Source organism: Typopeltis vanoorti, chromosome 6 (genome assembly GCF_054136105.1).
Source record: "Typopeltis vanoorti isolate ZY-2024b chromosome 6, IOZ_Tvanoo_1.0, whole genome shotgun sequence".
NCBI lineage: Eukaryota > Metazoa > Arthropoda > Arachnida > Uropygi > Thelyphonidae > Typopeltis > Typopeltis vanoorti.
In genome coordinates, this window is record NC_143554.1 from 64,690,961 (window position 1) to 64,715,467 (window position 24,507).

At 36.5% G+C, this 24,507-nt stretch overlaps 1 protein-coding gene across 1 annotated transcript in view; it reads right to left on the bottom strand.

Moving 5' to 3' along the window:
• Positions 1–3,361: 3,361 nt before the first annotated feature.
• The window catches only part of LOC150105501 (uncharacterized), a 117,591-nt gene continuing 96,445 nt past the window's right edge, over positions 3,362–24,507 (bottom strand). Inside the window, exons 5-8 of the mRNA XM_090393975.1 lie at positions 17,165–17,320; positions 16,851–16,997; positions 5,405–5,780; positions 3,362–4,580 (exon numbers count right to left, since the gene is read on the bottom strand). Coding sequence (XP_090250101.1) covers positions 3,362–4,580; positions 5,405–5,780; positions 16,851–16,997; positions 17,165–17,320 — 1,898 coding nt within the window. The remainder of the gene's footprint in view (positions 4,581–5,404; positions 5,781–16,850; positions 16,998–17,164; positions 17,321–24,507) is intronic.

Sequence of the window (24,507 nt, forward strand, 5' to 3'; positions counted from 1 at the left end):
CCCCAAAGATCAATTAAAAGGCATTATGAGCCAAAAGCAGTGGTAATAAAGCAACCTACAATATTCTATATTTTGCTATTTGATACAAGTACTAGCAGAAAGCAGGGGATTAGTTTCTAATTTAATTGGCATTTGGCAGCAAGAATTAAAAAAAAAAAAAAAAAACTTTGAACTGAAATAAAAAAAATAAAGACGTCTGGAACTTCGGCAACAGATAAATGCTGAAATATTTCGATATTTCAATTTATTTAGGAGAACTTATGAAGGATTTCTTCCAATACCAGCAAACTCTGTGAATAAAATTAATGCCAATCAATATTTAATATCACGTTGAGCTTGTTCCAAAAAGTGGGAAATACATTAATGAGGGTTCTTGACCAATATTGATAATTTTTCTGTAAAAAAAAAAATTCTTAGCGCCACTTGCATGAAGTAATTTTTGGATGACACGGAAATTTTTAAAAATGTTAATCCTGATATGAATATGAAACATTTGTTACACCGAATTCTGCGAAGAGACAATATTTTTTCTCTCTCCCTACTACTGGGGATCAATAATATATTTTTTTCCCTGTTGATGATCGATAAGAAAAATTTGTAATTTTTTTACATCCACATTTCTCTCTCCAACTACTTAATGGACACTCTTAAAAACAGAAAATGTCATGAGGTACAGGTAAAATGGGGATAATACGATTTCTTGCACAGGAAACTATTGGTTTCATATTAGAAACGAGTATCTTTATATGCGCGTATTCAGGTACAAATCCGTTAACTAAGGTTCTCAACTACATTACATCTACTGGAAAAATAACGAAGTAAAATTACATGCACAATCTAAAAACTGATTTAAAGTCAAAGGCAGGGGTGTACTGCAGATTAGGCTTAAGAGAGTCTACCGTTATTGGCAAAATTCAAAATTCAATTTTTTCAAATGCGAAAAAAAAAACATTCGTGTCAACATGACTACCATCCTACCACGTTTAAAGATTACTAGCTTCTTACAAAATTCCAGCTATGCATTTTGTTTAAAATCGAATATATCTATAGCAATTAGAAATGCAGTGTTACGAACAAAAGTGAACGTTAGATCATGAAATTAAAAAAAAAAGAGAAGCCCACCTGCGAAAGTTGCTCGCTTGCAGTGAATCTGTCCTGTCATTAGTTTGTCGTGCTAGTTAAAGCCTACCTTTAGTACAAGCAATACCTTTCATGAAGCATGATATGGGGTTGACAACCACAGGTATCGCATAAAGTAGAACAAAAATAAATATTTTTCTTATTCTTATGAAAAAAAAAAAGAAATATAAAAAAATATTTTTCTTTTTTCATGCCAACATCACATCTCCATCTACTTGTACCAGCAATAACGTTTTGAATCAAATTTACTTGCCGGCAGAGGCCGCCACTGTTCTTTCGTACTAAAAAAGTATGTACCATTCGGTTCATGGTAGGCAAATTTGTTTTTAAATTTATTCAATTTATATTAATAAATTTCTATTCATTATAAAAATCTATTCTGGAAAGGCATACGTAAGCCCATTCGCATCCCTCTCCTCTCGTTTTATTCTAGTACAGCCAGCATACAATTAAGTAAAGCACACCCCTTGGCCTAAGATGCAAATAAAAACAACAATGAAATAAAATTTACTTAGACTAGAAGGTTCATAAAATAAGTTTATCATATCAGGCATCGTCATTACAATAATAAAAAGAAAGATTATTAATCCCTAATCTGATATTTGAAACTAGAAAGACAGAAAAATTCTAGAAAAGAATCATAATTGTTCAAAATTCTAACTTAATTTACTTAAATATAAATATTGAAATGATTTGAGTTGGAATATCGTGCAAGGTTTGAGGTTCTTTATCGCGAACAACCGATTAGTACTGCAATAATTTATAAGTGAATAGTTAAGTAATGAATAATTAAAATTTCCATCAACTGTAGGAAACAGTGAAAGGAACAAAACTGCACTATTCACAACAATTTAAACCATAACGACGAAAGCATTTTCAATGTAGGTTTTTTCTTTCATAACCAACAAACGAACACATTCCAATTCCAACCAAGAGTAATATACACGTAAGTAGAATTGCTCACTTAACAAAGCGCCTTAACATTTCAAAATATACACAAAATACGATAAATATTTTGGCCAAAAGCGAAATATAATTATAACTATTCGTATATATATACATAAATATATATATAAATACACAACTATACATATATATTAAATAGATTTTAATTTCTAACCTAAAATAATGAAAATAGAAGTATAATGAATATATTAGAGCAAAAATTTATATCATTCACCAGTCCTATACGTGCTGCCATCTATTGGACAATGACGGTAATTTAAGCATAATCCAAATTTACTGAGTAAACAGAGATAAACTATCAACACAGCACAGATTAAAAGCACATTGAATATAATTGTTAATTAGGCCTCGGTGCAGTTTCTTAAAAGATGCTAAAATATCAGCCGAGTGCTAAAATATACTAAATAATTGCTTAGAGAGAGCACAAATTGAAGTTTTGAATCGAATTAACATTTGCGAAAAATGAATACTAAATTTGTTCCATAATTTTAATATCTTGAACAATGATGAAGAATGCTGGTTTATAGTGAATACGTAAACCTAGATATGACTTATACGTCCACTAGAAAAAAACACTACGGGGATCTGATGTTTATCGCTTATAAAAGATAATAATAATAACAATAATAATAATAATAATAAAGAATCCAAATGTTAAAAAAACTACATTAGCACTAATCTAGATTGTTATGTTTGTCTCAAGTATCTGTTGCTGCGAATCTAACGTGGCAGTAATGTTATTTTATAAAATCAGAAGCAGAGAGACGGATGTTCTCTCTTTTCTCCACGTGAAAACATATTTCTGCAGAGAAAAGATGCAGTTCTATGACACAAAAATACGGAGATAGCTCTGATGGACGTTGACGTTGGCGAGGCCTTTCTCCACCTACAAATACTGTACAACATGATCACAGTCACTAGAATTTTCGACTAAAATCAATATTAAGCTGGTGGGTGTGTCTATATATATATAGACAGAGAAAAAGAGAAAATATATCACCAAATTTCTCTTTAAAATGACCACTAAAAGGTCGGTCTAACAACAGCAAACATGTAGAAAAAAAAACAACAACACACAACAGCTCGAGACGTTTGACTTTTTCCTCAGTAGAGTTTGCAGCGAGCCATTAAATTTTGGGAGTTCATCAGGCAACATTTCGGCACCAGAGGGCAGTGGTGTTGGCTCGTTTCTTCTTGAAGGAATAGCACACAAAAAAGTTGTGGATTTCGGAATGCTTTACCTGTCAAGAAACTATCATATGTATAATTTCCACACAGATATTGGTTGCCTATACACTCCGGGAGCTGTCTGTTCCCTCCCACCAAACACATACAAACAGAGCTGCCAGTTATGTTGTTCGATTTTCGTCTTTGATGGGCTACGAGACCACAATCGACTGGGCGACTGAGTTTCTCCTTTGAGGCGATTGTCCCGACACCTCAGAAATGAGTCGTCACTCGTAATGACAGAGGTCACGCCAGTACTAGGATAGCTTTTAATTTGCCTTCTTTGAGAAGCTCTATCCCAGGATCGAGCTCGCTCTTTTGTTGGAGCATTGGAAATTTCTGGATCAGTAGGACGAGCTTGATGTGTTGGGGTGAACGTCTTGAGTTCCAAATCACGATTACGTAGAGATGCTTTTCTTGAATTCGAAGAATTTAAACCGCTGGCAAACTCCCGGTGACAGCACTCGGAACCACCTTCTTCGTCTGTGAACGAATGGTAGCCCGAACTGTGGGAAACTGAGTGGGGCAAGCCTCGGCTTTCTACACTAGGGGTACAAGTCTGGGAAGCCAAGTCGGAGAGGGTTGCACTGGACGTGAAACGGGCGGATCGCGTTCTCTCCAAACTCGGGTCGGTGGAGTTTAAATCGACGAGGATGTCGCTCGAAGGAGGCCTCTGATCAGCGGAATCAGCCGTCACACCATCGTCCGCTCCTTCGCTGTTTTCCTCTTCCACATCCCTCACCGTGGACAATGGTCCGTCATAACCGAGTCGACTGGCACGGGCGGAAGTTTGGTTGCCATGGCGACAACTATCACACTGAGAGTGGCCCGGATGAGAGACAAGACGCGAGGACGTATTATTACCATGGTAACAGCAGCAGGCTTCCCCGTTAGCAACCTTCTCCGCAGGCTCTTTTGTAGTGGCTCTGCTTCCCGACAACGACGACGATTGTCCATTCGAATAATCGTCCCACGATGGGGCGTCACCACTCACCTGACCAGGAAGTACTTCGGAATGAGGTCGTGACTTGTGTTGTGGAGTAGCCGATTCACTGTCGGATTCAAGGACGGCGTCCGAGCTGTGCGATTTCTGCATGCGTGCCCGCTGCTGTTGCGGAGTGCTCTCCTCCACTAGTCGCTCCAGCTCGTCATGGCGGGGATCTGCAGACTGGTTATGAAGGATGGAATAGCTGCCGCTCGAAATGCTTCGAACTAAACGACTGCTGGAGATCTTCTCTCTGAGGGACCTGGTGGGGAATAAAATACAGTTAAACGCACCTAAGCCGTATTTTATGAAATGAGAACCGTGCAAATTACATACACGAATACATGTAATGTGGACGATTCCAATTTCATACCAATGTTAGCCCACCAGGAAAGGAAAAAAAAAAGAAAGAAAGAAAGAAACTGTGTGCTTCTGATTTGGGCTAATTTTATTTTTTAGTTGTTTGTATTAAAACAAACAAAATATTCAAACTGCACCTTTTCAATTGTTTTCCAGGTTTGTAAATAAAAACTGAAATTCCATAACAAATATAATCAAAGTTAGAGTATTTTGTATGAAAATAGTCAGTTCCTAATCTGACTACCCGTTTTGGCTACAGAAACGCCAAGCTTAGCGTTTCATACAAAACAGAAGCCAGTGGGAGTAAGAGTACGGTATGAAACTGAGTCTAGATCTTGGGATGAGTTTCTCTGCATGGTGGCGAAGCAGCTTTCATATTAAAGGACCAGTCTAATGCACATTTTGCAAAACATACACGAACTCATCCAATGGTGAATATTTCGCTTTTAAATTAGCAACGTTTCATACGATATGCTTTTTAGAATGTTTTGCATGTGGAAAAGCATCTTTAACGACTACCTTTATGACCTCCGGTTAATATATATTTCAGACCATACGAGTTAACGGTCACTTGGTCTTAGTAAAATTCTGAACATTAACGTCCAATCCACAGGTGAAGTTTCATTCGATATCATTGAGGTAATCTCACTGACTATCTGTTCTAATTATCTGCACCAAAATTACTCTAGCTTTGTAGGAGCAAAGTAACAGATATCTGAAGATTACCTGAGATTCACTTGGGCAGCATTATGGTTATAACTAACGGAATATTCTTCGTCATCCTCCTCATCGGAACTTGTACTTTTGCTACAAAGTCTGGACATCGGGTGCACTTTGAATTTGAAATGTTTTCGCCCATTCTCTGGCTCAGTACCCTGACCGAAAAACATAGAAACTGACTTAGGTGGGTTTCCGGACGATGAAGTCTTCTCGTTGACCTTGCAGGCATTGCTACCTGTTTCTGGAAGTTCGCCGTGGTGTTCGCCCCACGCCTGCATGGTGTTGTCGAAACACTGCAGATTAGGATTGGAGATCGCAACATGGCGGGCCCTTGGGTTTGGAAGCACTCCTTCGGCGATGATCTTTTCCCATGATTCAGTGGCTAAAAAAGAAGGGAAGGATGGTAATTAACAAAAGTGATCTGGAAAAATTAAAATCTTAAGTTTCACTAAATAGAAACTTGGAAGTGAAATAAAAAAAATACTAAATCGAAACTGTAATTAAACAACTACTACTAGACAACTCCTAAATCCTGAACGATATAAAAAGCATGATAAAATGAGTTCACAACATAGTGCAAACAATTATGGGAAATTTTACCGTCGTGATTTATGAAACTGCCCGTTTCGATATGTAGGACCGATAGCATCTTCGGGGTATTAGTAAGAAAAATACTGAATACAAAAAAATATTACGGACAAAAGCCTTTAACAACAGATAATATATGCAACACGTGAACAGGACTCATTCTACATTCCTTTGTTACAGCCATGCATCAATCTCGTTTGCATCTAATATTTTTAAGACTTAATTGCTACTATCAATTCTAAAGTTTGCAATCATATTGAATGCTTTTCTATTCTAACCTAACCTACAACTTATCAAAATACCTCGCTTTCTCTCTGAAATGTTTCAAGGGAAAATCTTCCTTCATCAAAAACTCACCAGACTCTGTTTCCAAGATTAAAGACTTCAAAATTTCCAAGTCGGATATCATGGCAAGCTTTGACTTTGTGTCCCTTTTTTTTTTTTTTTTACGTATGTCCCTACTGAAGAGGTTCTTGCTCTTTCAAAGGACAATGTTTCAAAAAAGATCTTTGCACCACTGCTATTGCACTGTGTCAAATAAGGATATTTTCAATTCGAAAACTCTATTTATAAACAGAGCTCCGGTTTAGCAATGGGAAGTCCATTATCTCCAGTCCTTGCAAACATCTATCTTGAAAACTTCGAAGAAAAAACAATTTCTTCCTCCCCGTTAAAACCGAAGATATGGCTCCGTTACATAGATGATGTATTCTTGACTTGGCCACATGGCCTAGATAACCTCAAAATATTTCAAAATCATTTGAACGACATTAATCCAAATATTAAATTCACATATGAGCTAGAAGTGGACGGGTCTCTTTCTTCTTGGATATTCAACTAACCAAGTCAGCTGAACATATCAAATTCTCCATTTTTAGGAAGCCAAAGCATACCGATAGGTACATTCACGCTGACTCACATCATTATCCACCACAGAAGTTCAGCATCATCTCAACTCTTGGTCACCGAGCAAGATCTTTGTTGTCAGACGAACAAGAACGTCAAAATGAACTCAAAAGCCTTCAAAATACTTTCAAAAACAACGGCTACTCTAGGAGTACTATAAATAGAACGCTGTTTAAACGTCACCATCAACAACAAAATGAAGATACAACTAATCCCAAAGGCTGCATTTCTTTATCTTATATTAGCTCTCTATCCCTAGTTTTGGCAAAAATTTTAAGGAAATACAATATCAAGACCTTTTTCACTACTTTACAAAAACGCCGCTTAATCTTAAGCCGTCCAAAGGATAGACATAATAGTCTCCAATATCCTGGTGTCTACAGGGTCCTCTGCGAATACTACGGTCAAACGGAAAAATCCATCGAACTCCGTCAAGAAAGCATAAAAGAGACATTTCCTACAACAGAACTCGAGCCAGCGCCTTGTCACGCCATGTATTATTTTCGGCAAACTCTAATGAAGAAGGCATACAACATCAAATACACTGGGATTTAACTAACAACGTTCACAGATCTCATGACGAATTAGAGAGACGGATTCTAGAATATAAGGAAATCGTTCTTAATCCCGTCCATATCAATAACAACCTGAGCTATAGTCTGCCAGACTCGCACAGCTTTGCCATTCAACACTGGAGATCACAAGATCTTACACGCACGCATAGCCATGTTGCTACAGCCAAAGTTCTTTCTCACATTAACCTCTGTTGTTTTATACGTTCTGCTGTGTAGAAATCCGGTATTCGTTTATTTTCTCTGATATTCTTTGTCCTTTTTACCTTACACCTGATGAAGCTAATTTTATGTCCTCAGACGAAACTAGTCGTGTATATTAATAAATTTATTTTACTCAAAATCTCGGTTTTTTAGTCATTAAATAAATTTTTTTAATATTTCATCAAACCGAGAAAAACCTCTATTTTAATGATATATACATTGCGATTTTTTAATTTTATTTTTACATGGTCCGGAAACTCTGCTCTAGAGACAAAACATGGAAGTTTTCAGCAATTTCAAGCCTCGAAATAAGCGGGAGACGAAATTCATCTTCCACCCGAGGATAATTACAAACATCCATGCTCACGACGGGTACGCTAACCACTCGTCCAACCAGACCGGCCAGATAAAGTTCAAAAAACTTCCATCGAATTTCAATGGAATATGAACCTAATTTCGGAAAATATATATTTCACATTAACTTTCAATACGCAATCTCACAGTATGCAAACACTTCGTGTAATTATGCTTTCATAATTTGTTATCGCTTATCCATTAACTAATAAATACTACGATTTTTCCAACTAAGTAGATCCCCCTCCTATTTCTTGGAATGCACCTGACCACAATGAGACATTATCAGTAAACTGTTGTATTACTCAATTCTTCATTCACCATTAAATGCAATTTAAATTAAGAAAATATTTAAAGCAATTAAATTATGAAATTAAGGAATAAAATTTTATCTTTAATATACAATAAACAAAATGGGAAAAAAATCTGATGAAAATTCAACAAAAAGGTAATTATGTGCCGTCTATATTCTGATTTTGTTATCAATCTCTAATCAGAGGGAAAGATGGGAGCAGACCAAGAAATATTGGCAAGGTGACCTGCAGCTTACGAAGTAAAACAAAAAGAAACCACTCATTTATGACCTTCTTTATCTTTTTTTTTAAATACTTAATGTTTTTAATACGATTTTCCAGCATAGCTACACACGAGAGAAACGTCACAAGATCTTTATCACTATATGTTTGTCACAATAAATCGATGGTGTTAGCAGTTCAAACATGGACGGATCGATATCACCGATGGAGAAATATTTGCTCGAGCGAAAACTTCAAACTGCAAATCAGAATTACCAGACGCTGGCAAGTACAAGTACTACTTGTAGAAGAAATGGTCCATTTGCAGAGGAAGATAAAACATCCTCCTTACACAGGGCAACAGCAGATAAACGCCACCCTGGATTGATATTATAGGACTACAAAAATCGTACAATATTTATTGTAATTGTGGTATAAAAATGAACAAGAAGGACATCACGCTTGTAATGCTGTAACAGTCAATGCAGTGTCGCCATTTGTCGAAAAAAATTATGAACATGATATTAATAATCTTTCAATTATCTGTTCTGGATGTTAATAACGCTACAATATGGCAAACATATGCTGGCAATGACTTTTCGTTTGTTCTCGTAATTATAAAATCAGATCTTTGCAATGTAAGTGCCAGTCATTAAATCAAGTCGACTAAATCATAACATGTGCAAGTCTCTGGCTAGCAATAAGACGTATTCATCAAATGATGGCTAAGTCTAATCGTTCGTTAATTTTTAATTTATTCACTAATGGAGTATTTCTTTTATTTAATCCCTCGCGTTTTATGTATGATGTATTTTCCATCGGCAACCTTTTTCCATTACTTTCAATGAAATATGAAGTTACGAAGAAATTTCTTATATCTTCAACTATATTTCCGATGAGGATATACAAGGAATTTTTGTGTAAATTTTTGAATATTCTCAGTTTCCATCAAATCATCCACTAACAGAAGCGTCGGCAAACATCAAAATTTCACATAATTTCCTCTCATGACTGCAATATCAGGAAAAAACATACAGCCTGTAATCAGATCTATAAAGATGGTTTTACAATTCCATTTCCTAATATATTTGTGAAATTTTCTAGAGGTAGTGTAGTGTATCATCGGCTACTTTGTTTATCACATGTTGCTTTAGCTGAAAACCAAATCCTGATACACAACACCATGCTCCAAATACACGACGCTGACTTTAAAATCTGGCATTCAAAGTTGAAAAAACAGAACTAAATGTTTAAGGGAGACTTTATTTATACTTGCTTTTCAATGTCAACATAATACGCATCGTTTATCATAACGAAAATTCATTTGAGCTTGCCGATTTTGATTATTTGTTGACTTAATCATGGAAGTTTGGCTTAAAAGGAAAATACATTGTTGGAATTTTAACCAAGCACCAACACGGCTTAGTAAGTCACGTGACCATAGCAACCACCAAATGCATGCATTAATTATTTCTTACCAATGAAAACAGCCACTGCTCCAGGCTGCTAAAGTTACGTAACAAGCGGATATAGTTAGAATAACTAGTCTGGTATGGCCACGCCTCTATTGTAACGATAATACAAAAGCTAATATGGATGTCAAAAGACCAGTTTCCATGCTCAGCAAGAAACGGACGGAGAATGATCAATAGCATCTTTGAACAGTCATGTGGGAAATCTCAACAAAATGTCTTACCGCCTCATAAGAAACAGATATTCTTCTTGGGGAGTACGGAGGCAGTGCACGTTCCTTGAAAGCTTCCCTGTGGAATACAAGAACTGCAAACAATTCTATACAACTTGGTATATATACAGATATCTTTTACTGGGAATTTAATCGCAAGCAACTCGCTTGGGAAAATGTGTTAAACTTAGATACATCTCGATATATTTTTGTTGCGAGTTTAGATTGCAGCTTACACGCTCGTGCTATTTCTGGAAAACAAGCACGTATTTATTTTATTTCATTGTTAAGAGATGGGGGGGGGGAGAGACACGATGGAAGATAAAAAAATTAAACATAAATCGTTTACCAAACATTTTGAAAAGAAAATAACATACATTGGACTTCTTTTTTTTTTTAAATCAAATCATTTATAAAAGAACTCAATTAAAAGCTATAACTGTTGTCGTATGACACCCAGAAATCAATGCGTATTTCAATTATAAATTTATACATGTTCTTGCGAGAATATGTATACATTGACTGTAATAATGTGTATCCCGTGTTCGATTTATATCCTGGTCTTTCAATGACGTTTTTCGCATCATTAACCAGAAAATACACTATAAATATAATAACACTGCCGATCAGGGGAAAAAAAAAAAAAAAACTCTCGCAAAATACAATAACAAACGTCCCCCCCCCCGTCAAAAAAAATCCACACAAAACCTTTTTTTTTTCGAGTTATTCAAACAGTGAGGTCAACTTCCCTGGTGAATTCAATATGCTAAATACCACAATAGTTCCACTGATCCAGCTTGGAAGAAATTAAGATATTTTTGTTGCAATGGTCCTAACACAATTATCCCCCCCCCCAAAGTAGGACTTTTTTTTAAATTCACATTCAATGAAATTTGAATATATATATATATATATATATATATATATATAGGGAAAAGAGATTTATATTAAAAATTAAATATTGCAAATTATGGTCTTCCAAGTCTGTCTATCTTGAGCTAACTGGTAGATGTCAGATGGAGTTTTGCAGTTCAGCCTACTGATGGTTTCACATATGTATTGCCAAAGTTGTTTGCATAGTCTTCCTCTACTGCGTTTGCCATCTTCTGGTTTGTACAGGATGAGGGATTCCAAAAAGGACAAGACTTCAGGATGTCTGAGTTGATGAGTTGAATACCAAGCCATCTGAGTTGTAGTTTTTTTTTTTACTATACTGACAAGTGGTTCTTGCTTCGCCAGATTTAGCACAGCAGAGTTTGTGACACGGTCCATCCAGGTGTATCCAAGGATCAGTCTGAGACATGTAGTTCCAAAGGAGTTAATTAGATCTGTAGTTTTTTTTGCTGCTTATTCTCCAGGTTTGAGAACCATACAAGAAGATGGATCTCCTGGATGCATGGTATAGTCTTAATTTTGTCTTTAATGATACTAATGATGATTTCCAGATGGGGCGGAGTTTGTTATGGAAGACTAGAGCCAGCTGTTTACATTTTCTGATATCATTTTCTGTATTGCTGATGTATGATCCAAGATATTGAAAGTCCTTTACCCTTTCTAAGGGTTTATTGTTGATATGAAGTATGAAGTTTTCACAACCTATTGAGAATACTTTGGACTTTTGAATGTTGATCTGCAGACCAATAAGTTTAGCCTGTGCATCTAGTAGACTGAGATGTTTTTGTGCATTTGTTGGTTCTGTATCAATAAGTATAACAACATCAGCAAAGCAAATATCAGTTATTTGCATGGTGTGGGTGGATGTTTTAATGTTAAAACCAAGATCTTCTGTGTTGATGGTCGGGAAGATGTAGTCTAAGCATATTAAAAACAAATAAGGTGCTAGTACATCACCTTACAGGTCTCCTGTTGTCACTGGAAATGATTCATGTTTCTGTTTTAAAGATTACTGTAGCATTGTAATCTTTATAAAGCGCTGAGATTGCTTGTATGAGTTTTGAGGGTAGAAGCTGAGTATTTTAAGCATTGTTTCTCTATTAATGGAGTCAAAGGCTTTTTTGAAGTCTATAAAGGTGGTAAATTTTTATCACGTGAACCTTCTATGATTCTTCTGATGTAATGTATCTGTTCTATTGTACATCGTTTTTTTAGAAATCCAGCTTGGTTTTTTCTTAAAAGTGGTGTTAAGTAAGGTTCTATTCTATTGAGTATCATCCTATTGTAGATTTTAACTGTGGTTAATAGCAAAGTAATACCTCTGTAGTTATCCATTCTATTAAGACTGCCTATTTTGGGCAATAAGGCCTTGTTTCCATTGTTGAGGTATTATTCCAGTGTTTAAAGCTTGATTCATTATGGCAGGGAGATTGGAATATGTATTATACCCAGCATTTTTGAAAGCTTATGCTCTAATTCCGTCAATCATCCCTGGGAACTTTCCTGCTTTGGTTTGATCTATTGCTATTTTTAGTTCCTTTTCAGTGAAGTTTTCACAATTTATTGGTAGAGTGGTGGTTAGATGCAGGTCTGCTAACTGACTTGAATGTTTGGGATTATCAACATTCAGTAATTCTTGAAAGTAGTTTCTCCATTCTTTCATCGAGTTTACTGATAGCTGTCTGCCGTTTTTGTCATGTGTGGCAATATTTCCACTTCTTTTAGCTTTATGGTGACAGATATAATTTATCATTTGAAATGTTTCCTACGGCTTTTAAAAATTATACGACAATACTTTCTGCTTCCGGAGCTATTACACATGTTTACGATGCACCCCCCTATACATTTTTTAGTCTTATGGTAAAGTTTTGCACCACATTCGTGCACAGAGCCCCTGAAATTGATTAGATCAGGACTGTCGGAAGCCCATTCCCCACCCGAAGTGTTCTGACAATCATTCTCTAGCCATAACTGATGTGTGAGGTGACGCACCATCTTGAGCGAACCAGCATTTATGCAAAAGTGAGGGATAAAGTGATGACCATCCTTTCCACACGTCTCCAGTGGATCCGGATACCGCTCCTTTGCGATGGTGATATTCCATCCTTGTTGTTCACAGAAGATGGAGCGCCAATTAGATCTTTTTGAGGAAATTCATGCCCAAACAGCGCATGTTTCTGAATCCTTATCATAGAAGACATTTCTAGAATAAGTGATTTTACTGATTTTACATCTCCAGTCCCCCAAACCGCCGACCATTATGCTTCGCCAACAATTGGGCTGGAAAAAATTCGACATATCTCAAGTGGACTGAAACAAAAACACCAGCTTCATATTCAATCTATATTGCAGTTTGCAAAAACTATTACAAAAGTGTCAACAAATTCAAATCAGGCTGTGAAATCTGATTTGAATAAATCTGTGAAAGGACCAACTATAGAAAAAACTGCCCTCTGCTTGACAAAGTATCAGCAGAATGCCACCTGCACCGCCTTCACACCCATATGACATTATAGCATCATAATAAAATTTGTTGTTTTCACGTCAAAATTGCTCGACGAGTAGGTCGAGCGGTTAGGGTATCAGCTCTGCACCCAAGGGGTTTCGGGCTCGAATCCCACCGTGAGCATGGATGTTTGCGATGTGAAATCACTAACCTGTCTAATGGAGGCTTGAAGTGGTTGGGAAAAAAATTCCATGTTTAGTTTCTAGAGCAAGGTTTCCAGAAAATACAAAACTATGTACAAAATTGATAAAAAAAAAAAAAAAACTAAATTCTAAGAAAACTAAGAACTAAATTCTTAGCCAACCAATGTACTATTGGTTTTTACATTTCGTGGGTGGGAGTCACATAATAAAAAAATTGTCCAAAGACTAAACTTTTGGTTTAATTTTTTTTTTTTTTTAATTTTTTTATGAATGAGGGAGGCAACCTACTAACTATATTATAATATTAGAACAGCTCGCAGCATTTCTCCTTTAATATTACGCTTAATTGCATAATATTTGCATACTAGGACTTCTGATTCAGATACTATTCTCGTCCGACTTTGCTCTTGAATTAATATCTATACTATATTGTCATTAGAACCTTTCAAATCGTCTGCAATCTACCAGATAGCCTGCTTCCATTCTATATTCAGCCAATCACCTGCCAATTAAGATCAACAATATGAATTCTGCCACTTCCATCCCACAGCTGATCCCCTAGACAACAGTACCCACTTTTAGACACAGGCAATGGAAACGTCTGGCGGAACTTGTGTGCCACTCGACATTTCCGGAGAGAGAGAGAGAGAGAATACACTGTCCTTATATCCATAAGTCGCTTCGGCTGTAATATTAACCAATCAAATAAATCCAAGTTAATATCCATGTTATATATATATACTGTATTTAAATATTAATTTGCTCCTTTATCCCCTTCTTCATTTCGCAAACTTAGCAAGATCCTCCATAACAAATACTTTAAACTCTAATGTCTTTGCCTTTCTCCAGTAGGGTAGGAACATCCTACTTTGAAGGTCAACTTCAATGCTACCAAAACACAAGCCTGTCTTCTTTATCGTAAGAAAGATCTCGCTTCTTCACTTCCCCTTATCGTTGGTAATAATCAGATCCCTACGAAGATCAGATGATTTTCTATTCTTGGGCTCAAATTTCTCAGCTTTTCTACATGGCCTGACTGCACAAACACATTCATCCATAGCTTCCAAAAAACCGACCCCCTTCCCCCAAGACACTAGAGTATTCACCCGTGCCAACTAACACTGCATAAATCCAAAGTCCATCCAATGCGTTAGCTTAGATGTAACTACAGTATTCTAAAACTTCTCTCAGATTCACTTCGACTTCTTTCTCATACTCCTTTTGTTTTTGTCTTGTGAATTTTCTAGAGGAATTTTCATACTCGCTGTTCAGCCGAAATGGCCACCATTTTTTCTAGCATGTAGAAATAAGAGCAATTGCTAATAACCATAGGTACGCATTTGGGGTTGGAACTTATCGTTCTCTTCCATTCGATATACGCTGATTTGCAACAGTCTTCTTTATTATTTAACTCAGGACAACGGCTGGAGACCATTGTTCATGGGAAAAACTGTGATGAAGTTCCATGTTTCTCTTTAACCACTCGGGCAAACAGCGCAGTTGTAGATTGTGCAGAATTTCGTGTTTGCCGAACCGACATTAAAATATATCAAATATCAAAAAATATATCATAAAAATATCGAACTATTATCTGACTTTTCATCATAATAAAATACTGAACAAGAAATATTCATGATTAGTAATGGTCTGCAATAAATGTGGACTGCTATATTGCTTGATAGGAAAATCAGAAATAGCATGGTATCATGTGAAACATCCACACGTCTGAATAACTTGAATATCTTTCGGATGCGAGTTGAACGCCATTCAAATAGCGCATACATTATTCTGGCGTCTGAAAGCTAAACAGGATTGTTTTCATGATCACGCCTCCGCTCTTTAAGCAATAGGTCGAGGATCCGAATCCCACTGCCGGACATGGATGTTTGTAAATGTTTTTAGATGGTATATGATGAATTTTCTCTCCAGGCTTGAGACCATAATTCTAGTTATTGGAAGCTTGGCTTGAAAATGTTCCATGTTTGTTATGCAGAATAGAATTTCCGGGTTATCTAACTATTAATCCACACACGGTACTAACGTATGATGGTGTTTCACAATTAAGATTCACGATTTAAAAAATGAAAGCAGATTAGGCGAGATCTATATGAATTACCATCTTGGGGAAAAGGGGTAGGGAAAGGAATTGTAAGATGATGTGGACTAAATCAGGAATGCAGCCTCTGATTTCATTTTGGTAATTTACAGATTGAATAGTGATTGCTGAAACTCACATCGCCCAGTGAATGATGATTGATTTAGGCTCAAAACAACAGCATTAGTCAATTAAGCGACCTTGCAGACAGTATCTGCAACTAAAAGGCTGTGCATTCAAATCTCACTGTTGCATGGATTTGTGAATATCTCGAGATGGCAGATGATTTTCATCGTTCGCTGTGACCCGAAGTAACTTGAAAAAGTGCGTTTGAGCTCTAGAACAGTTTCCTGATTATTTCTTATGTCATTCCTGTATTAATTATCCTATAGGTTTTGAATCCATAGGATAGATTCGAAATAAGGTTGAATGGCAAATTCAACCTTAAGATTCCTTTTTTTTTAATTTCTGTGGTGCATTTCCAGTGACAGATTTTTTTTTCTGAATCAACAATTCCTTTGAAGTAGTAATCCCGTCTTCTAACCGATTTATACACTTCTGCAATGGTACCTTTATCACTGACAAGAATAAAACCAGTTACAACATGTGAATTTTTCCCATATCCACACTTCCTGTCGATTTATGAGGTGATATTTAAGGCATCAAAATGCACGGCAGACTACTAGAGGCACATACTATTTATAGAATATCTTTATAGCATATTTTATGAATTTCATCGAAGACGAGAGATTAGATAATATCATATATAACCTCTGATACGAGGTTATGCATCAAGCACAAGCAAGAGAATTTGAGAAACATGGATGGCACATTGAGTGCATTTCTGAGCAGTGTGAAGTCGAGGCAGTGTTAAAAATACTGACCTTCAAAAAGAGCAATAATGCTTCTCCCTAACCTTGAGGTTTGCACATTTTTTTTTTTAATGATCCGACATGTGGAATTAAAAATTGGTCAACATGTAATCACTTACCGAAGTGATACCTCCAGAGCTCATTAAGCAGGATTCCAGATCTCTCTCCACCAAATATGTACATATATGCCATTGCCTTGACAGCAGAATGCGCATGCAGTTCTCCGGGTCCTCGCTGACTCTTGACACGACTCCACTGTTGGCTGACTAAACAAAAACATAAATAATCTCTCTAAAACTAACTAAATAAATAGCATTAAAAGTCAATTATATTCGGAGAAAGATTTAACTTCCAAAAATACTTCATATCAGCTACTTATGAACTAATGACGTATTTTGAACTGCAAGATGGTCCCCATCTGTCAGCAACTTACCGAAATCCCATTTCCAGAAATCGCTTCGAGACTGAAGGTCGGTGAGTCCACCGTAGACCCACATGCAACCGTCGTGTACTACACAAGAATGATTGTGACGTGGTGCAGGTTGTTCCACTTGATTAGAAAGAAGATTCAGCTGCCATCGTTCTTTAGCTAGAGAGAGAAAGATAAGATTTTTTTCTGTTGTTATTTTCAGATGAATTTTCACGTAGAAAAAATTAAAAATAAATAAATTTATTCAATAGTGCATCAGTCTTAGAAAATTCAAGAAAAAATTATCTTATTTTTGCACTACAATAAAATCAGTTACTTAACATAAATATAGCAAAAATAACCCAGCGTTTTTGTGACACTATAAAACACCTCCTTTACAAAGTTATACCTGATGCTAGCTTTAAATATCAAAACGAGTAGGCTCTGCTACTCAATTTCCTTAAGAAACATCTTTAAATGATTCAATTGTCTGTTGCTGTTTTATTATATTATTATAAAAAAACAGCGTATTATTTTTTTCATGTAGGAAGTACTGGAATATATTTATAAAACTTGGCGCTTTTTTTTTTTTTTTTTAAACCGCTGGCATTCATTCCTGCATTGAAAAATCGATTTCTATGTCTCACACCTAACAGCGACAATAAATTAGCTATGATCAGCTGCTGGCGCAGTTGAAGTGATTAATACTGAGGGGGTTTTCCCATCCGTCTCCGAATATGATGCTAACAAACAAGAAAGAGGAGTAAAAGGCACAATATCTGAATATTAACAAAATATGACCTTCTGGAGAATATTTTGTTCTACTAGGAAGCGTGTTGTGTGTGTGGATGCGTGGAGGGAGAGAGAGAGAGAGGGAAATCCAAAGTTCAGTGAAAACTCTGTTCTGTGGGAATAAGTAATCAGGCCTACTTGTCTGGATATAAAAACAATGTAGTTCGTAAAAAACATGGTTACCTCTGTATATATGATGATTTTGAAATTTCTTGCAATGAATATGTATTTTATTCATATAATTAACACGAGGTGCATGCAATGTCATGGAGCGGTATAAACAAGTCTGGGCAACATAATGGAATGTTCATAACAAACAACAGTATCCCATTCCATTTCATTTTCTATTACATATTTCGGTCAAAGGTCCCTTACGTCCAAGATCTTCGGATGGTATGTGTCTATTTTGCAGGAGGAAAAAAAAAAAAAAAAAAAAAAAAAACTCAAGACACGAAATAATTTTCGTAAAAGCGTTTCTGTCTCCTATTTGCAAAGCTTCCTGCAAATCGCTATTTAAAATCTCGCTCTGTGCAAAGAAACCAAGGAAAGATAAGATAATAATCACCAAGGTGAAAGCTGATTTTCAGGTAAAAACTACTTTGAAGTGTAATCTGCAATGAAAAATCAGTTTCTCTTTATATTAAATAGTAGAATTAAATATTAAATAGTAAAATTAAATAGTAGAAAATACTTGTATCGTATGCCTAAATGTTGGATTAAAAGCTAATTTAAAAAAAAAAAGTAGTGCAAAATTTTTGACAGGTAAGAGCTTGCTCCACCTTGCTATGAGTTAGTTATCGCATTCCGATACGCACATGTATACCCACTTGAAAGACAAGATCCTTTTGAGAATCCTATTTTGCCTTTTACAGTTGGGTTTTAAGATTTCGCTAACATGAAAATAGTTTGTAGTCTAAATTAAAATACGGATATTTTACCCAAATTCATAAACATGAGTAATATTTACCCAACATAACTAGCTGTGTTGTGTACAAGGGCAAAGAGTGTTAAAAGGGTCTGCACATGAGTGTATATTCCTTGATTACTTTAATCCAGGACGTCACACTTTAACAAGCGTTATATCCGAAGCAGTGCAAGGAAAGCAACACTGATTTTATCGCTCGTACATCTCCAAGAAATAAACCATCCAAGCATAATAACCACAGCCTCTAATTCTGTCCGTACTGATTAGAGGATGGCGGAAAGCAGGGGAGGATCGAAAAAGGTGAAGAACAACTCCGGGGCGTGACTAGATTGCAGATAAATGTGATTAGGTGGTCTGGAGGGAGGTGCAATTATCTAATTGGACTCCTATTACGAGTAATGGAAAAAGCTACGGGTGTGATTTTGGTGCAATCGTCTTGCTTACACCAGAAAAGAGATGTAATTTTGTTTCGTATCATTCTCAGTAGACATGAACCTAACCCTCATTACTTTTATTGGTGTAAAGAAAGGCCGTGCAGAAAAATGTAACCAAACTTACAATGCGGCTACATTGCAAGTTTATAACCACTAACTAGCATTGCTTACGATATTCTAGCAATTATTTTCATAGCGAGCTCATCCTTCTTTGTAATAAGAAAAAAAAAAAAAAAAAAGTGTTGTGTCGTGTCGGTAACAGATGGTCGTGCCTTGTACTCGCGAACAATGCTACACCAGTCATTAACCGCCATTCTCGAACAGGCACGAATTGCATTTAATTACATGACAAAGTGTACTCTGAACCTCGTTCTAATTATCCGTTGCTTGTTGACATTTATTGTTACGTAAATTGATACGGAACGCAGGCTTTCAGCCAAGAGGACGATGAACGAATAAAATCAATTTCATACGAGCAAGTTTCTCTAACCAAGGATGCAGATGAACACCTGAATTGTCAGCAGCGTCAATGGAGGTAGTTTATTATCTGAAATTGCACGATTCTTCTCGATCATCATCATTCCTACGAAAACGTCGCAGAAATGCTGATAGAGCACTGACATTCTGCTTCCGATGTTATTATTCCGAATGCTTGTACTGGCCAACTATCCGTTCTATGTGCACTCTATTAGCGACTGCGCACTTCCTATCCTTCGATAGGTTTGGAAGCAGTCTTCAAAAATAAATAAAATACATAAAATGAAATAAATAAGTAATAATAATTATTCCCCCCCCCCCAATCACAAATGGAAATTCTTGCGACCACACGCGTGGTAATACGGAGCAATGTAAAGATAACTAGATGACGTATTATGGAATACCAGAAATAAAATGGCTATAATTAAGCAGCTGAGCGACTGTAACAATGATTTGTAGCCATTGCTATCTTAAATGAAGAGGGAAAACAGGGTTTACAAGTATAACGCGTGTGTAATAGTCCTGATGTAGTATAAATGTTTTCTTCCCCTCCCGCTGCTAAAGTTTCTTCTAGTTTTTTGGTTTCTCCCCTTCAGTGTTTCCGATCCAGGGTGACCCTTGTAGGCATTACCCACAGAGTGTTCCTGGTGACATTTTTACAGGATAGTTCACCATTGCTTTCCCCCCTCCCAATTTTACTCGGACTCGGGACTGGCATGTGACTGGAACCTATTCATGACTGTAATCCATGTATGTTCACGAGACCAGTTTGCCTGTTCTGGGGTGGAAGGGGGGGAGCGACCCTACCTCCGTATGAGACGGCTAACTCATCTTTCGTCGAAAGAGACCAGATAAAGGTTCCCACGTCACTGGTCGGAATCGAACCCAGGTCTTTATGACCAAAGGGCTTCGTCTACACTGACTGAGCTATGGAGGCTCTCAAAATGTCTTTTAGTTATTTTATTGATATTCAAAAATTATGATCAGAATGAAGCAGACGTCGGTTCAAAATCAAGCTCCTTCAAATCTTACGGAGAAATGCACTGTTTTTTTTTTTGCAATTAGTCATGCACTATAACATTAAAGACTGATTCTGTGAACAGATGGGGGAATTTTTTTTTTTTTTTTTTTTTTTTTAACTCGAATAAGAATGCCAGTTATCGATTTCAGACACTGGGAAGTATCTCTGATACTAAGCACAGCATTCAATACAAGATGCTATCTTCATCCTAAGATGGCACGAACAATAAGGAAAACGGCAGCGTGGAACTGCCACTGCGGAGAATTTACAACTCTTCTTTCTTCGGCCTAAGCTAGTAAAGAAGGAACACGTTGTAATCCCATCAATTTCTGCACTAGCCTCGAAAATAGCGGAAATTCATTTCCTCGCTCAGTGCGGAAACGGCACGCATCATAATGGACTAATGCAAACGAGACCTCACCACCGGCTACTTGGCGTAAACAAAATTCAAACAAGTGAAATATCCCATCCGATCTTACACAAGCAAACAGGAATGAACGTCTAATAAATACCTAATGCAAAGCAAATTTAGTTTTTACTCTTACTATGGAATTTTATTCTGCTCTTTTATTATTACTATAAACTAGATTATTTATACACAAATTATCCATCTTGCATTTTTTCCCTGTTAATATAGCAGCAGATAATTCTATAAAAGGTATTGTAAAAGTATAGTTTAATCTGCAGTTTGTAAAATACGTTGTATAGTATTATCTCGTATAATATGAGTATACGATCATTCAGAAAATTAATACCATATTAGCCCATTGCAGTCCTTAAATACAACTGCGATTCTTTTATGGTGATCCTCTATCCAATTTCGGCTAACTCGGCGATTAGTTACGCATTTGAAATGACATTGGTCTGATTCCGAGATTCGATTCATCTTGCAGATATTTTTAAAAAATGAACCAAGACTTACTTTAAGCTAGTCAAGGTAATGCGACAATATTATCCCCCAAAACGGCCATCTACAATCGATGGGATTGATTCTCTTGGGTGTAAGGAACAATTAAATCGAACTGCTACAGTCTATGTAAAACGCGAAGTTCCAGATGTTACAACCAACGTTCGAATTTAGTGAAGCCTTCAAACCACTGCACTTCCATCTCCCATCAAATTCCACTGTTAGGTCCATATACTCTAACAGGCATTCTTCAGACAAACATGACATTCTCTCTCGCTGTTTTACAGAAGCAATCTTTCGCAGGCCCGTTAGGACTGTGTTTTGCACAATTTGAGGAAACAGCACATGCTGTGCAAGTACCTGAAGATAAATTCAGGGGATGTCTGAACCCTCTGATCTCAGTGTTTACCAAGAAGAATGGTCGGCCGTTAGTATCCTAAGATTTGTCAATGAATGAAGGAAAAAGAGAGAAAAAAACGAGATACCAATTTGAATGTTGATATTATTATTATTATTGATTCTGAAATATGAACCGTTGTAGTTTCTATTGATATGTCTAATACTGCTGCATCTTATCCTTTAATACCTATTGTATTTTGCATACAGTTGGTCTAATCTATATTGGTGTGAAAGGTGTCAAAAAAAAGTGCAAGAGTGAAGCGTAAATGAAAACTTATAGCTTATCGTCATCCAATAAATCAGGATAGCATCACCAGTTGGCGAACATGGAGTGTAAACAAATACACAAACATTCATTGATGCAAGTATAACACTGTCTGATTTGACGAGTCAATCTGTAATTCGTTAAACACACACACACACAACATAGAAAATACCCTTTCAGTACTTTAAATATTAAAAGTATTGAAAGGGACTTTCAGAAACGCTGCAACTGGCAGCGATGATCTGTGACATCAGACATTTCTTTCGGAGATTATTAAACCTCGAATACTCTCTCAATAATCTACTCTTGCTGATGATTTCCTTGCGTCACTCTGCTGCTTTCACCACATCGATTGTTTTATAAATGCTGTGTTCTAATCATTCAAACAGTGACATTTTTCTTGGAGATTCCGATATTCATAATTCAAAGTGGTTCTCCTCACTAACTTTATACAAGCTGGAAGAGAAATCGAATTATTTGCTGTCAAGTAATGATCGAACACATTGTTTCACTTACCAACAAAAAATAAAGAATAATCCTAATTATTCTTCCAATACTTCAGTTTGTTTTCTTACCTAGCTCTACCTCCAAATATACTACTGATGTAACTCTCCTCTTGCAATTCCAACTATAATCTTCTCCATGTTTACAGATCAACTTTTACTCAATCTCAGCTCAATTCTAAGCCTTTATTCATGATTTGATTACAGTCTCTGCTCTCTCTCTCTCTATCCAAATACCTGTTCCGGGTAATGTCTGATGCCGACTTCTTGATGACATGGAGACCCATCAATTCATTAGTGATCACCAATATGGATTTTCCTATTCTCTCTTTCTCTACAGCAGACTGCCTAGCAAACTACCTACCTATGAACATAAGCCATGGAAAAAAAAATTGGAGAAGCTCATCGTTCTCGCTAATTCCAAGGCGTCGAATAAAATCCAGCATACAAGAACTTCTTACCAAGCTATCTTATGGCGATCCATCTGCCCTTTGCAAGCGGGTCACCAATTTTTTTTCTCTTCTTGTTAACTGCGTGTGTCGCGATGGCGGGTTTCAGATTTCTCTATTAATGCCAAGATACTGCAAGGCTCTGTGCTTTCGCCAACATTAATGATTGTCTCTAACCACAATTCTAACCACAGTACATTCGAAATACCTTGCAATTTGATGAATGAATATCAGTGTTTAAGACAAATTCCCTCTCATTCTCCAGTGAAGTGTAAATAATCTCGTATATTCCAATGCCTCCCTCACATACCCTTACTTTTAATAATATTTTGATTTCCAATCAAAATTCGTTTTTTCTTCTTGGGCTGATTCTTACATGCATCCCCTTTTGGTACAAACATCACATTCATAGCCTCCAAAGTCTACAAAAAAAAAAAAAGTTTCTTCTTTTGTTCCAAACACTACTTTTCTCCACAACTTTTTTCACCACTTGATAAATCCTAAATCCATTCTGATCTTAGAATAACGTTCTCGCATTTCAAGTGGTGCATTAAAAACTTCCCTAAGAAGCTCGATGCTATCTAGGAGGATAATCCGCTTAAAAGACGGTCTCTCTCTCACACCCTCCAATCGCTTTCTCACAAACTCTCAGCTTCTGCATTATATCTTTTTTTTTTTTTTATGTATATAAGTATTTGCATGGACGTTGCTCCACCAACATATCTGCCACCATTCATCCACATTTCTCTAAAACCTGTAAGAATACGAAGCTGCTGGTCAAATTGCTACACACTTCAGCTCCAAAGTCATGAAACCAACTTCTCATCCTCTTTCATTCCGTCTAACCTCTTTGGAACAGCCTTCCCCATGCCGTTTTCTCTGATGACATTAACAGATTTCATCTTTCTGCATGATCAGTTGTCCACAAATGGCACTGTTGTGGTATTCATGATGAACCCTCGTGTACGGAGTTGGTTAAAATAAATCTGTTCAATGCACATTCTGTCAGCATGGAAATGTTAGATTGTTATGCTCCTGTGTTGGAAAAAATAAAAAATAAAATAACATCTTTGTTTATGCACCAGGTCTCAATGAATTAGCTTCACTATGCCTTGGGATGGTAATATCTAGTTCTGACCAATACTATTGGAATCTAAGCAGCAAATTTTGGGCAAGGAGGACCTCTCCTTGCCAA